The sequence below is a fragment of the Onychomys torridus genome, chromosome 16 (assembly GCF_903995425.1).
Source record: "Onychomys torridus chromosome 16, mOncTor1.1, whole genome shotgun sequence".
NCBI lineage: Eukaryota > Metazoa > Chordata > Mammalia > Rodentia > Cricetidae > Onychomys > Onychomys torridus.
The window spans coordinates 50,337,183-50,353,079 of record NC_050458.1 but is presented as its reverse complement, the minus strand read 5'-3'; the positions used below and the strand labels follow the sequence as shown (position 1 = coordinate 50,353,079).

The window sequence follows — 15,897 nt, the reverse complement described above, 5'->3', positions numbered from 1 at the left end:
ATATAAAAACTAGCCAGTACTACAGCTATCGGTTGGGAAGCCTTCCAAGGGCTGGAGCATGGCTGGGAACCATGGTGATCACCCAGGCATGCACATAGCACATAGGTGGAAGAAAAGCCAGAATTCCTGGGAGTCCTATCAGGTGATACTTAAGCACCTCTATCACCTTCCAGAACCCTCTCCCATTGGGCTTCCTGATCTCTCTGTGCTCAGAAGGCTGCCACCAAACCCAGGTGAAGCTGCTACATGTGGCCTGGTCCCTGGAAGGATGAAGACAAGTGGGACTCCAGATTGCTCCCAGGAGCAGGCTGTTGAGGGTAAAACAGATTTTAAAAGTCCTTTTGGGGTTGCACACCTGTTATCCTGGCATACAAGGCTGAGGCAGGAGGATCATGAGTTTAAAGCCAGCCCAGGTTTCATACTGAGGCCTGTCTCAAACAATAGTCTTCAGAGTGAGAATGGACCAGCTGTCTTGTTGACTCCAGACTGGGAACACAAGCCCCAGGGTTCACATTTCCAGAAGGACCTGTCCTGTGGTCCTGGCATGCACAGCCTGTCTGGAGTCTGCTCTTGAGTCTCTGTGCTCCCAGGCTGCTGGCACAGGGCTAAACCAAGCTACCTCTGGCATAGGGATGTGAGGGTGGGGCCGTCAGGGCCAGGTGTGTCTCAGGTCCGGGCACCTGAGGCTGGATTTGAACCCAGGTTTGTCCATGCTGCCTCTAGCGTCTAACCAACACTGCTACCTCTCTCACGTCCATTACATTTTATGAAGAGTCCAACGAGAGAAGTTGGTTGCAAGGATCTGTGGACCAGGAGTCGCTGGTCCCTGAGCAAAGGCTTCCTCAACAACTTGGGGGCTAGCTTTTGCTTGAGTCCTGGGGACAGAGATGCGATGCTCCCAGAGGATGTGGAGATGTCCCTGCTTGTCTTGGCTCTGCTCCAGCAAATCTGAGGCCAGCTTTAACAGGAAGAAAAGTAGGGCCAACAAGCCAGCCTGGGACCTGTGTGTAGGTTTAGTATGTGCTTGATGATATGCTCTCAGATGTGGCTGGGCCTGGATTTGGGGCACCCTTGGCTTCTCTAGATCTTGGTTTCCCATCTGAGAGAGGTTCTAGAGCCGCCCTCTAGCTAGCCCTGCCCATTCAGTTGATTCTTCACATGCCCTTAATTTATCTCAGCCCTCCAGTCCACCTTCCTCTGAGTTCACACAGAGCCCTACAGCAGGCACCCTGACCCTCAGTAGGGGTGAACAAGGAAAGACTTCCAGTATAGGGTGACCTGAGAAGCATTAGAAGTCATCCCTACCAACCTGGGGGACACAGGTTGAAACAGGAACTGAGGGCTGGCTGAACACCTTCCGGGAGGGGACTCAGGTCTTCTGGGGGTGACTTCACCTCTGGCAGGGAGTGCTGGGACTTTCCAAGTGCCGCTGACCACCCCACCTCCCCGGAAACAGACTTGCCCCCTTGCCTCCTGCTGTCTCCATCATCTCTGTTTTCCTGGGACATGTGTGTCACTATAGACCAGGTTGGCTCTTGGGGGAGGGATGAATTTAAGCCACCATATATGCTGCTGTGGGCCAAAGTGCTGGTGTGGCCTTCCTGTAGACCAAGCAGGGCTGGTGTTCCCTTCGGTGGTGCTGCCACAGGGTAGAACACCAGATTAAGCATGCCAGCCTCCCAGAGTGACCTTCTGATGGGCTGAGCTAAGATACATCATGGTCTAAGACTGAATAGAGAGAGCCTAGAGCTGGTTGGGCAGGTAGGTGGTGTGGAGAGATCACTAGCCAGGGCCTGACAATTCTAGCTTCTCTTTACCTTGCCAGAGCTCTGGGACAGAGATTCATGGCCTGAGGGACCTTATGGACACAGCCTTCAGGATGGCCAGAGGAAAAAGTGCTTAGATTTTTATGCTATCCTCCTGCAGCGGGAGCAGGAGGTCTTAGGGCTGGACAGCTTCCTTTCAGGCTGTGGTACCTGTGGTGGGGGGCTCCTGGCCCCCTGCCTGAGGTTCTGCACTGCCTTCCTGGTGTGTCTGCAGTAGAGTACATGATAATGAGTCCACCGGAGGGAAGTCCTCCTTTCGTGTGATTGATAGCCCTGCCTATAAAGCAGCATAGTTTGAGAGGCCGGTGTTGCCCTTTGGCAGCTTACAGGTCAGTGTTTCTTTCTGGACCCCTCACAGAGCAGTGCAGGGGCGGGGTGTACAGGCAGAACTGAGCCCCATCTTCCCCTGGGGCTCAAGGTGGGGATTCCTGTAGCGGGAAGTAACGGGTTCACCATAGTTTTGGTGGGAGGGTATCAAGGACGCAGAGGCAACAACTTGGCTTTATCTGTGCCAAGCTGCTCTTCAGCCTTGGACAAAACACTGTCCTTCTTTGAGCCTCCTCTGGAAAATGGGAATAATAAACTCCTTGCCAGGCTGGCCACTAGGCTTGAGTGGCTCCTTTCCCAGGGCGTTCGATTTCTAAGGCAATTGGCTGGGGAGGCCATTTGGGTCATGGAGAAAGCCATAAGGTGAGGGATCAGGGAGCAGTGCCCAGGGGGCTTCTGACTCAGACAGGGCCCCAGCTGTGATGACAGCAGACAGCAAGGATGGGTCTGGTCCCTGGCTGACGCTCACACTGCCCTGGCTGCTGTGTGGCCAGTGGGCCCCATCCTCTCTAGGCTCTGTCTCCCACCTTATACTAGGTAAGAGCTCAGCCCTGCCTTGAGGTCTATAGACAGATGGTGACTTGCTATCCTCTGTGTGTGGGACTTGGTCCCCAAACTTAAAACTCAGAATATTCTCAGAGTGTCCCAGGAAGTGCTGGTTCAGCCATCCAGTGTTCAGACTCCCAAATTGGCAGTCAGCCAGTGGGGCCCTGCCAGCTCCCTCCCACCTTTTACACCCACCTGTCCATCTGTTGCTGGGTCTCGGGTTGGCATCTTGGCCAGCCATGCCTTCAGGGCACCCCATATCACATAGGTTGTATAGTAAGTGCTATGCTGGGCTGATGGGGGTCTCAGCTCCAGCTGAGCTTCAACCAGCCTCACAGCCTCAGGGGCCCTGGCATCTCTGGATGTGGCGATCTCCACCTGTACTGTGGGAAGCAAAGGGAAAAGCCAGGGGTAAGAGTAGAGAGAAGCCACTTCAGCTCCTGTGCCAGGCTTGGCACACATGGCCATGCCAGCAGTGACAGTGAAGCAGGGTCAGGCAGGCTTCCTGGAGGTGGAGGCAGTGAGCTGGGTATGGAGTCCTGTTTGACTGTCGGAGGGGCAGGGTGCCCTTCCCAGGGCAAAGACTTGGTCCAATAGGTTACGGTGGGCCTTGTGTGCCAGGAGAGGTCCTGAAATGTCTGAAGCTGGAGGTCATTGGAATTAAAATGACCCCTGTAAGGGCTCAGTGAATCCATCAGCCCCCCTTGACCCCTTTGCCCATGCCTCGCTGTACCACTCTGAGGCTGTGGCTTTCCCATCTCCATCAGCCCCAACCTACCCAGGCCTCCTGCTCACTGTCTGCTTTCTCCCAGACTGCCTTCTTTCTCTCCAGGGTGGGGTCCCAGGAAGCCTGGATGGAATGCCAGCTATGTAGAAGGGTGGGAAAACCTTCAGCAGAATCTCTGCTCTCTTGCCTGGGAACACCAGGAGCAGCTGAGGGGAGCAGTGGCCTGGAAAGTTGGGACCCATGCTGTAGGGGAAGGGCTACCTACAGCAGACCCAACCATGGCAGAGTGTACACCCTCCTGACAGATGGGTAGACTGAGGCCCAGCTTGGCCCAGCTTGGTCAGAAAGATTCAGAGATTGCGCAGGACTGGAGCCTAGTCCCCACAGCCACAGAAGCCCTCTTTAGGGTCTAGCCTCAGGTATCCTGACTTTCACCTCAGCCTTTTGATATTCAAATGGGAAACTGAGGCCCAGGCAGGTTAGGGAAGGGGCTTTGGGGTGGCTGAATTCCCAAGCAGAGCCCTAGAGGTACCTGCCTTCAGCCTTTGATATGGGAAACTGAGGCCCAGGCAGGTTAGGGAAGGGGCTTTGGGGTGGCTGAATTCCTAGGCAGAGCCCTAGAGGTACCTGCTCTCAGCCATTTCCAGTTCCTAGTTACCTCAGGGCCCTTCTAGCTTTATTTCTGTCTGTTTCCCCCTCTGTGAGTTTGGGCTTCAAGGTCCACCACGAGGAGCCACCGTGAAGATGGCTAGAACAGTGTGGGAACCGAACTGGGTGGGTGACTGGCTTTCTGTTTATAGGCGCAGGCTCAGTGTCAGGGCATTCTAAAGGGCCAGTTAGATGGCCAGGCTAGACCTGCCCTCTGACACTCCCTCCAGGGCCTCACCTGGGTCCAGGTACTTTCCTTTTGAGGTGGTGCACACCTGCACCCCCAGAACTTCGAGGTCTAAGCAGGAGGATCAGAAGTTTGTTGTTGTCCTTGTCTACTTAGTGGTTTTGAGATTAGCCTGGGCTACCTGAGACCCTGACAGAGAGAGAGATGGGGAGGGACACGGGGAGAAACAGAACACAGCTCTAGAGCTGCACGCTCTGCCCGTGATTCTGAGCTGGGCTTATCAGCAGAGGGAAGGCTGAAGGAGGACCAGAGGGAGGACAGGGGGCTGAAGGCAGCAACCTTGGCACCTGCTGGGTTCCATTCTGACCAGTTCTGTTCTCTCCCCCCCCCCCCCTCCCGAGACAGGGTTTCTCTGTGTAGCTTTGCACCTTTCCTGGAACTCGATTTGTAGATCAGGCTGGCCTCGAACTCACAGAGATCCGCCTGGCTCTGCCTCCCGAGTGCTGGGATTAAAGGTGTGCGCCACCACCACCCAGCCAGTTCTGTTCTAAAGACCTGCCAAGGGGACCTGCTGTGCTCAGTTCTGGCCTGGGTGAGCTCTCTTTGGTCAGTCTTATCTAATTCAGAGTGTAGCTAATGTCTGTGTGTCAGGGGCACTCTGATCTGGGGGCTCAGGCTAGTCTACACTGGGGAGACATTCCTATCCCCACTTACCTAGCAAGAACATTGAGGTTCTTCTAGCCCTGTCTCCCAACCAGTACCCCCCACCTGCCACCGCCTGAGTACCCCTCTGTGCTCCAGAGTCTGGAAAGAGCCCTTGGGCCCCTCAGTGGCTGGAAAAGCCCTGGACACACCTGCCCACCCGAGGGAGAGCTCAGCGCCACCCTCCAGGGGATTTGCTGAGTTACTTCCTGGATGAGTGGACCCAGGCCCGCCTTCCTGGCCAATCATAGATAATTAGAACATTCTTCAAATATTTTGCCGGAGGATGCCCAAGAAGGAAGAATTACAAAGTGCCCTGGGCCAGGAGCGTGGGTTGGAGTTGCTGAGCAGCTGGGCAGCTGGGCAGCTGGCTGGGCCAAGTCTGGGGGGCCCAGAGGGAAGTTAGACCAGCCTGTCCCTACCTTCCAGAGTTAGGACTGGAGCAGGAAAACATGAGGAGTGGGTGTTTCAAACCCAGTGCCCTTTTAAGACTAGTCAGTTACCTGGCAGAGGTGGGGAATACGTGCCCTGGGGACTCAGCAGCAGGCGAGAGGCAGAGCCTGCTGCAAATGGCCTTTGGACGGGACTTAGGGTCACACACTGAGTGCAGGGATCCCAAGGGGGCTGGAGGAGGTGTGTGTGCGGTGGGAGAGCAGATCTGAAAGCAGGGCACAGCAGCGGGGAGAAGAGAGAGATCTAATGCTGGCACCATAGGATAGGGAGGATGGAGCGAGAAGGCGGCTGTTCGGGAGGCTGTGTCTGAGGTTGGGAGGGCTGGGCCAGGCCCTGAGATGGAGCAGGTTGCATGCAGTGCAGACAGGGCTCCAGGCTAGGCCAGGAGCTGGAGCAGGTGAGGGTGGAGAGTCAGGAGGGCTAAGGGGCCTGTCCTGGGGGAGCTCTTAAGAGGCACCTACTTCTCAGAGAGGAGTGCCAGGTCCCTGAGTGTCTCCAGGTCAAGGTGGGCTCAGTTCCAGTTCTGGTTCTAAACAGTCTTTGGATCCCATGACTTCCCTCCTGTGTGTTTGTCCCAGCCCAGCAGCCTGGGGGCAGCCTGGTCCCGTGTGGAAAAGGCTTGGGCCAAAGAGAAGAGCCCTGCAGAGGTCACTGCTATTATGGGTATTTGCTATCATTTGTTCTTGTGGGTAGAGATTTAAAAGGAATACTGGGGTGGAGAAACCCAGCTCTGTGGCCACCTTAGGACACATCCATGGATTTTGAAGGGGGCCAGAAGCTTCCTCTGGGTGGGAGAGACTGCTCCATTGGTCATCTCTGCAGCTAGCCATGACACCATTTCTCTCTGGCCATTTCAGTGGAAAGGGACAAGGTAAATGGCATGGCTTCACTGATCTATTACCCAGGATGAAGAGAGGGAACCCCATAACTCCCCTATAGCCATTAACTGCCCCACTATACTGAGGGTGCCCCCCCCCCACATTTCACTCAGCTTGGCATGTGAGCCACGGGCCAGGTCGCTGTCCTGTGAGGGGCCTCTGCTGTGTGTCAGTGCCTCTGAGACGCTTGGTTGGAGGCCTTCATCCCTCCCTCTCAGATCCTTCATTCGTTCACCCACTGAGGCACGAGGGGGGGGGGCGCAGTGGGCTGCATTCCTCACTCCCTGCCTGCCTGCCAGCCCAGGAAGCCAAACCTCTCTGGGCCTCTGGGGGAGAAGAATAACAATTTGTATCATACTTGGCCCCTGATGTTTTCATATAGGGACATTAAGTGGACCTGGAGCTCAGGCTAGCACACAGTAGGTCTTTTCTGACTCAAGCACTTTAAAACTCTAGCAGCATGGAGGATTTAGAAGAGATTCCTGCTCCGCCCCCTGGTGGGGGCAGGCTTTGGAGGGCCTCCTTCTTGAAGGAAGTGTAAGTGTCCTTTACACCAAGTAAGAACAAGATTACCTCAGTCCTGATCCTAGGGAGCACCCTCCCCCCAGCCTTTTAATATAAGCTGGTGCTCTCCAAGGACGTTGGAAAGGGGGGCTACTTGAAGGAGACCCCAGGGTGAGGCCTGGCTGAAGAAGGGGTCTGCCCCCTATGCATGGCCACATGCATGGCTGGGTCACTGACACTGTTTTCCCTCGGTTCTTGGACCATGGCTAGATTGGAGGGAGGAGAAGCCTGAGGATGGCCCCTTGGGTGGGCGTGGAGGCCACAGTGAGCGCTCACTGGTTCAGGTTCCCACTGTAGGTACTGTGCCCTGCTGATCCCAGAGGGACTGATGGAGCCAGGAGTGTGTCCACCATGTGTGTCCAGTGAAGGACCAGAGTGACCCCAGCCTCAGGCCTGGAGGCTAGAGATGACCTCACACACAAAATGTCACCGCATACTAGCTGTGGTGTGAGTGCATATGTGCCCCCAGCGAGTCTCGTCACCAGCTCTGCCGTGTGTCCAGGATGCTCTCACACCCCTTTTACTGAGGAGGAAACTGAAGCATAGAGAGGTTAGGGAATGCACCTGAGTGTTCCCTACTCCTCCATGAAGATGCATGTTCAGGGTTCCCACAGAGCTTGTCAGCAGCAGGATTTGTGGCCTTAGGCTCCGCGTTAGAGGACTGGGTGTCGGTAGCCTGGTGTCTACCACTGGGCAGTGCCTGTAAGGTTGAGCTCTTTTCCTCTGCCCTTCACTTCCCTTGTCAGGAAGACAGTCCCATCCCTTTAAGCATCTGGTAGATAGAAAGGTCTTTTTGTCCAGGGCAGTCCTCCTTGTCATGATGCCCAGCCTAAATCCAGAGCTGGGCATCCCAAGACTCAGGTCCCCCTGGCCTCTGCTGGCCTCTGGCCTGAGCCTGAGGTCTTATCTACAGCCCCTCTGAGCTCTTGCTAGGAGCCGGATCCAGGGCAGAGGTGAGGAAGGTTTGTAGACTCACAGTGTGGCCCACCGTTCCTGGCACTTTGCCCATGTCCTAAGGCCCCTGAGCAGTTTGAGGGACAAGCCCAGAACAGAATTTTTCCACGGAAAAAGTCAACCACAAAGGCACACAGCCCTGCCAGCCAGGCTCCTCTGCTCACAGGCCTTCCTGGTCTGGTCACTTGGACACCTGAGCAGGCAGCTGCTGGCTGGGAAGAGGGTTTTCCCAATGTGGGATGAGAGCCGGGGCCCACCTGCAGGGTGGCCTGCTGAGGGTGCCAGGCATGCTCTCATCCCACTGCCAACAACCTCGGCAAGGCCCCACATGCCACTAGCCTTCTGCTGGCACCAGTTGCTTAGTTTTTAGAGTTTCAACCATGTTTCCCACTCACAGGCTCTGCCTGCAGCCCACTCCTCTGTCCCAAAAGCTTGGATTGGCCAGGGTCTAGCCTGCTCTAGGAGCTTGGGATCTGATCCGTGGTGCCAGGGATTATGGTATGGAGAACTGCAACCAGGTTTCTCCACCATAAGCCAAATGAGTGAAGGAATGAATGAATGAATGAATGAATGAATGAAGGGCTTTTCAGCAAGGAGGTCGCTCAGATTGGGTTTTGAGAACAAAACTCAAAAGGCCTAGCCTGATAGGGTGGCACTCTCCTACAACTCCCAACTGAAGGAGCTGAGGCAGAATTATAGAGTGAGTACAGGGTCAGCCTGGGTTACAGGGTGAGACCCTGTCCCCCCCCCCCCCCCCCAAAAAAAAAAGGATGGAAGAGATGGTTCAGTGGATACTGGTGCTTCTACCAGACCTGACAACATGATCCTCAGGACCCATAAGTTGAAAGGAGAGAAGGGATTCTCACAAGTTGACCAAGGATTTCCGTACATGTTCTGTGGTACATCCACACATATACACGCACTAAAATAAATAAATAAAACCTCTGATTAAAAAAAAAGAAAAGGTGCCAGGTGGTGGTGGCGGCAGCAGCGCACGCCTTCAATCCCAGCACTCGGGAGGCAGAGGCAGGCGGATCTCTGTGAGTTCGAGGCCAGCCTGGTCTACTGAGTGAGTTCCAGGACAGGCTCCAAAGCTACACAGAGAAATCCTGTCTCAAAGAGAAAAAGAAATAGGAAGAAGGCCTGATTTTTCATACCTACTCTCAGGTCTTCCTCCCAGGGCTTACCAGCTTTGCATGGTTTCCCAACACCTAGTTAAGCCTCCACCCCTGAGCTCTGAAAGTGGAGTGCAGGCTCTGAGTGGGACTGGAGGCCTCCTAAGCTCCCCAAACCCTCTGAGCACTCACCCCTGCCCCTGCAAAGCAGAGTCCTTGTGGGGTTGGGATGTCAGGAGAGACCCCACAGAGCCTGGTCTCAGAGGGGAGTGCTGAGTAGTGTCAGCGGGTCTCCTGCTAGCACAAAGGAAGACAAGTTTGTGTCGTCTTCAAATTGTGACTGTACCTGGTCACTATAGCCTGTGATTCACACACTGGTGAGAGTGTATGGGCACAAACTGGGCTGAGGGGCTGGAATTCCTGTTCTGGCGGCACCAATACCCACATGGGGCGATGGCCTACCTCCGGTGGGTCCTTTACATTGAAGTGTGTAGAGTCCTGTGCATTGCAGTTGTTTTAAAAAATTGTGGTTGAGAGGCACATCAAATGAAATTCACTGCCCTATCCATCTTAAGCCACAGAAAGGTGGCATCTCATGTTTTCATATCGCCACAATACCATCAGCCTACATAGCTCCATCGCCCAGATGGGAATTCCACAGTTGCTCAGCAGCCAGTCTCCATTCCCCCACCCCCTCCTCACATGTTTTCTATCTCTGTGGGTTTGCCCATTCTGGACATTACCTTTAAACGGACTCAGGTGACATCTGGGATTCTGTGTCTGCCTTCTTTCTCATGGCATAATGTTTTCGAACTTTTTCCATATTGGGGCATGAATGCATGCCTCATTCCTTTTTATGGCCGAATAATATTCCATGGCATGGACATACCACATTTTGTTTTCGGTCACTCACCCGTCGATGGAGAATTGGGTTATTTCCATCCTCTGGCTACTGTGAATAGTGTTGCTGGGAGCATTCATACAGAAGGTTTTGTTTCGACACCTGTCTTCAGCTCTTTTGGATCTATGCCAAGAAATGGAATTTCCGGGCAGCTTTGTTGTGTGACTTTTAACTCTCTGCCAAACTGCTGCTGCCCACAGCGACTGTGGAGCGGGAGGACTCTGCTCCCCCACCTCCTCGCCCGCACCCGGTTTTTACAGCTTCTTGGTTTTGCTCACAGGGATCCTGGTGGGCGCGCAGTGGTTTGCATTCCTGGAAGGATGTGTGAGGTTGCATCTCACTGCTTGCTTCTCCTGAGTCTCTGGGGAAACGTGTCAAATCCTTTACAAAACGGGGTTGTTTTCTGGGTGCCGAATTCCAGCAGTGGTTTCCTGTGTGCTACTCAGGCGTCTAGTCTGCTCCTTCCTTTATTCCTCTCTTCTATGGGAGCTGAAGAGGGCCCTTCCTCTGCAGGTCACTCTTGGGCCACAAATTCAACTAGGACTTGGCATTGTTCTCAAGGCACTGACCCTTGGGAGGTGGTGTAAAGACAGGAACCGCAGGGCACAGAGGGATGAGATTTAGACTCTCAGAACAAATGCCTGCTGTTCCTCTCCTTGATGCCAGGGCTTATGGAAGGGATGTACTTGGAAAGAGGAGTAGAGTTTTCCAGATGGAGCCAGAGAGAAGGGGCAGCATGCTAACAGAGGGATATGTGGATACAGTCGAGGTGGACAGTGGAGGTAGAAGGGAACAATCTTCAGAGCCGATCCCCTAGGCTTGTATTTCTAAGCAGAGGGCAGTGGGGAGCTATGGATGAATGTTGAGCAGGGGGAGTGATGTGGTCAGATCTGGGTGGTAGAGGGGGCTGCCTGTAGGTGGGAGAGTAGGCTGGGGGCCACTGCAGTGACTTCCTGCTGCCCCCAGTTCACCCTGTGTCCCCTTAAGGCCCCCACAGTTTAGCCTGATGATCTGAGCTCTCTCGCAGGTAGGCAGTTGAGACTTTGAGGTCCAAGCCTGTTGGAGAAACTTGGGAACAAGGAGTGTCCTTAAGGTCTGGTACCAAAGTGACTGCTTTGCCCATGGTGGTGCCTGGTGGCGTTCCCATCCATCTCGTTTCCCCAGCTCGGTTTCTGAGGATTCTACAGTTACTTTGGGCTAGATTCCCCAGATTCCAGCCCGCTCCCAGCCCCACCCGCCCAGATGCCCTTCCTCAACGCCAGCCTGGGGCGTGTTCACCCCATTGTGTCACGGGAGACCCAGGGGGGCTCTTGGCCAGATTAGCAGGTAGAGCAGGCGGGCGGGACACAGAGATTGAGTGTCACTGAGGTTGTAGCACATGCTGGGGGCTCAGGCCACACGGGGACTGCCCAGCTGCCGGGGGAGTATGGTAGCCTGGAAAAACACAGCGTTCTCAGAGAACTTCCACAGGCAGTGGCCAGGAAATGGTCCCCATCTTGCCAAAGGTCCAGGGCCTAGTTGTCAGCTTTGGGGGCCCCTGCAGCCCCTCTTCACCACTGCTCCCTTCCTAAGCAATTCAACTCTGCTTTGTCGTCATCATCATCATCATCATCATCTTCATCATCATTTGGTTTTTCAAGAAAGGGTTTCTGCACACAGCCCTGGCTATCCTGGAACTCACCCTGTAGACCAGGCTGGCCTCGAACTCACAGAGATCTGCCTGCCTCTGCCTCCCGAGTGCTGAGATTAAAGGCGTGCACCACCACCGCCTGGCTCAGTCCGTTGTCTTAAAGCCTGGGACTTTTTTTGTTGTTTTTTTGACAACAAAAGGGTCTCCTGTAGCCCAGACTGACTTCAAGCTTTAAGTAGCTAAGAATGATCTTGAACTGATTCTCCTGCCTCCACTTCCAGTGTGCTGAGGTTACAGGCATGAGCCGCCACATCTAGCTTATGTGTTACTATGTTTTGAGCCTTGGGCTTTACACATGCTGAGCCCGAGCCCTGGCCATTTACCTGAAGACTAGCTGCTCTCTGCTTTCTCTTGATGTTCCTTCTCTGAGTACCTAGAACCAAAAGATCAGTAAAACGGCTGTGGAAAAACCCTTTAGCAATTCCTCAGGAGGTCAAAGGATCGCCAGATGACCCAGGAAGTCCATCCCCAGTGGTGGGTGCTCAAAAGATCGGAAACTCAGACAATATCAGGCTTGTGCACCTTCATGGCCACTGCTGAGAGGTGGGGCTGGGTGTCTTTCCCTGGGCCATGGATCAATAAGTGAGGGCCCGCTGTGCAAATGGAGTATTATTCAGCCTTTAAAAGGAACGAGGCACTGATGTATGCTGTGACTCGGATAAACTTTGAAAACATTTCACAGAGTGGAAGGAATCCGGCTCCAAAGACCACACGTATTGTAAGATTCCACAGACTGTCCGAGCGAGTGAGCGGCAGCCCCGTGGGAACAGAGGCAGATTAGTGGCTGCCGGGGGCTGGGGGAGGGGGGGCTGGGAGTGCCTGCTTATGGGTACAGAGTTTCCTTTTGGGACGTTGAGAAAAGCTTGGAACCTGATAGAGGCGGAGGTTGTACAATACTGTGTGTGTGCTAAAGGCCACGGGGCTGTACATTTTTAAATGGTTAATGTTATGTTATGTGAATTTCCCCTCATTACAAAAACAAACAACTGTGTTGATAATACTCTAAGCTCAGAGTGAACTTGGCAAGAGGCTTCCTCCTTGGGAGTTGCCAGGAGTCATTACAAAGGCAGCCGTAGGCTCTGAGCCCAGCCCAGCACACAGTAGGTGCTCACCTCATGTCAGATCCTGTCTGTTCCCAGCACACCCACTCCTCTGGAAGTGGAGCGGGCACTATTTCAGGTGTGTCTGTTTGTATGCTGGGGGCAGCAGGTGTCTCTGCCCATTCCCTTAATGTGAAACTCTGAAGGCTCAGAGTGTCTGCTTAAGGTCACACACAGGTAGGAGCTAGAGGCTGTGTCCTTTGGGCTCAGAAGGAGAAGAGAGGAAAGCCCAATGGTCTGGGAATTGGGAGTGCCGCTCCAAAACACCTGGGGACTGTGCAAAGGCAGTCAGATCCCAGGTGGGACATTGCTTTGGAGAATGTGTGTGTCTGACTCAGGCCTGGGGACCATGGCTTCTGCAGGTGTGAGCTCGTCTGTGGTTCTAACACTTCCAGGGCTGGTGGGGCTCCATGGAGGGAGGTGTTTAGTGCCAGTAGGGGACAGCAGACTGCCTGAGGGGTTCTCAACACCTATCTTCTCTCTACCTCCACAGAGCATTGTCGTCCGTGGTGGCCCTAGGAGCCAACATCATCTGCAACAAGATTCCTGGCCTGGCCCCACGGCAGCGTGCCATCTGCCAGAGCCGACCCGATGCCATCATTGTGATCGGGGAGGGGGCGCAGATGGGCATCAATGAGTGCCAGCACCAGTTCCGATTTGGCCGCTGGAACTGCTCCGCCCTGGGCGAGAAGACCGTCTTCGGTCAAGAGCTCCGAGTAGGTAAGGGTGTCTCTGGGCCTGTGGGCTGGGGGCCAAGTCACCCACCAGCCAATCCAAGTCCAGGTCAGACAACCCACACAGCCTGGGTGTGAGGTGGGCCACAGTGACCCATGTAGACAGGAACCAGAGGCTAGGGAGTCAATGCAGTGGGTGGGCCTGTTCTGTAGTTTCAAGGACCCAGGCCCCTGCTCCACTTTCTGTGGTTTCCATTTGGAAAGCAGGGAGAATGTGTGAGGCTTTGACATGGGGTTAGCACTGCAGCCCACCCAGAGAGGACCATGAGATGCCACCTGCTCCTTGCTGAGGGATTCCAGCGCACAGAGCTACAGGGATGTATCTGGGCAGAGCAGGGATGGTCTTCCATTTGAAGATGATGATCATGTGGGGGGGCGGGGTTGTTGATGGCACAGCCCTTAGGGGTACATGGTGGTGCCTGTCCTTGAAGCATTGTTTGGGCTACATGGTGCCCATTTTACAGATAAGGAGAATGAGTCCCAGGGAGGACCCCATTCAGGATTAGAAAGAGGTTTAAAAGGAATTTTCCAGAAAGTATCTAGACCTGAATCCAGCTGTGTGACCTTGGCTGTGTCTCTCAGGGCTACTGTAAGCCTTGGTCTCCTCATTTGCAGTGTGAGCTCCGAGCCAGTAGGCTCTTGTCTGGGTCTCAATGCCTGAAGTCAGTAGGTGCTCAATAAATGCTGTGGGCTGCCTGTGGACAGAGACAAGGACTCCGGCTGCCCTGTGGACTATCTGCCCTGTAGATGAGACAACAGTCTGAGGCTTGCTGGCTACCTAGCCTTCGGGCCCACGGCGTCCCCCATACCCCAGAGGGCTGCAGCTGCCACAGGACCCAGGCAGGAGCCAGCTCTACAGGGCTGCCAATGCCAGCATGGGACTGGGGATAGTGTAGGGGAAAACTCCCGAGGGCCCCTTTGTGGTGAGCAGCCTGTGGGTGGCACTTAGTGCAGCCAGGAGCATGGCACCGCCCCCTCCCTGGGGCTCTGCCACCCAAGTGCAGATCACTCCCTCCAGGTGCCAGCTGGGGGAATGGTGGGGAGGGCAGTAGTGGGCAGAGGTACCCGCCTTGTGTGGCTTCCCACCCACTTACCCAGGTGCCATGTTTGGAGGCATCTGTGAGCACCCGACCCACAGGGAGGAAAGTGTTGTTCTAAGGTCGTCTGCCGTCACTCAGCCTGCCCGGGGTATAGACCCGGAGTCTGCCACCTCATCTGGCAATCAAGGCAAGCCTCAGGGAAGTGGGGGCTTGAACTTTGGGAACACAAGACACAAGGAGAGAGACATGTGACAGCCCTGAGCCTTCCCCAGTATCCCAGTGACTCTCTCTACCCACTGTCCTCTCAGGAGCAATGCTGGCCCCACAGCTGTCCCTTTACCATACGGTGTTACCTTTTGACGAGCATATAGCTGGTCCTTGAGAAGTGGCCTTGGGCCCACCAGCAGCCGGGAGGGCACAGCTCTGCCCACAGCAAGGAGGCCGCCGAGGTGGGGGACTTCCCTGGGTGCCCTTCCTGCTCCTTGCTCCCTTGGGGACCAGGCTGCAAACGTGGCTGTTGTCCAAGTTTGTAGTTCCCACTGTTCGTGCCCCCTGCTCTTGAGAGGACCATTCCTGCCTCAGGTGCTTCTCCTCGGGAGAACCTGGAACTTCATCCTGCCTTCCAGAACATTTCAGAGTCCTTGGAAGGACTCTCTTATACCCCAGCCCACAACTGTCCGCTTCCACATAGCTTCTTGTCCAGGTCGTAAGTGGCCTGTGTTGCTGACTGTCCCATTCCTTGGCTCCCACTTGACTCATCAGTTTGGGTTCTCTTCCGTCTCTACCTGTTCTCTGCCTTGCCCTAGATAAGGTATGTCCTATCCCCGAGGCACACATGGGTGACTCTCTTCACAGTGCCCTGAAAGCTCATTGATGTTCTGAGTCGCACTGACCCACAGACACCTTGGCTCTTCTGCGTGGCATCGGGCTCCTCAAATGTGCTGTGCCTAGCTCCCCTTTCCCACCTGACCACCTGGGGGCATTTCCACTCTCCACCCCTCTACGCCTTCACCCTTGCAGAAGCCTCTTCTCTGGCCCTCTTCTGGAAGCTGTGAATGTCTCCTGGCCTCCACAGCCTCAGTTACTGGGCCAGACAGAAGCCACCCTGTGTCCTTTCCTTTCTGCTCTGTGAGTAGATGTCTAGCCTAGTACACTAATGGATCTGGGTTCGATTCTCCAGCACCTCCTAAACCAGGGTGCTGCAGTATGGTCCTGTCATCCCCATCTGGCCCACCTAGTCTGTATGAGACTGTTTCAAATCCATTGCCAACAACAAAAAGCCAGCAATGTTTAATCTCTGCAGTAACTCTCTACTGCCCTAAGGCAAGGTTACCTTCCTAGCCCAGAGGCCCTCACCCTACTTTTCTCCCACCAGAGCCCCAGCCACATTTGGCTTTTTCTGTCTGCCCAAGTAAGCCAGACCCCTCCCTGTCTCGCTTCTCAGCCCGAGAGGCCTCTCCCTCTGCTCTACCTCTTTATAGCTCATCTGCCTCCCTCCTGGGGGG

The 15,897-nt window shown here is 54.6% G+C and overlaps 1 protein-coding gene across 3 annotated transcripts in view; it reads left to right on the top strand.

Moving 5' to 3' along the window:
- Wnt7b (Wnt family member 7B) overlaps positions 1 to 15,897 on the top strand; it is a 46,868-nt gene that overhangs the window by 9,963 nt on the left and 21,008 nt on the right. For all 3 annotated transcript variants that reach the window (XM_036208243.1, XM_036208242.1, XM_036208241.1), the window contains one exon: positions 13,112 to 13,338. In XM_036208243.1, coding sequence (XP_036064136.1) covers positions 13,112 to 13,338 — 227 coding nt within the window. The remainder of the gene's footprint in view (positions 1 to 13,111; positions 13,339 to 15,897) is intronic.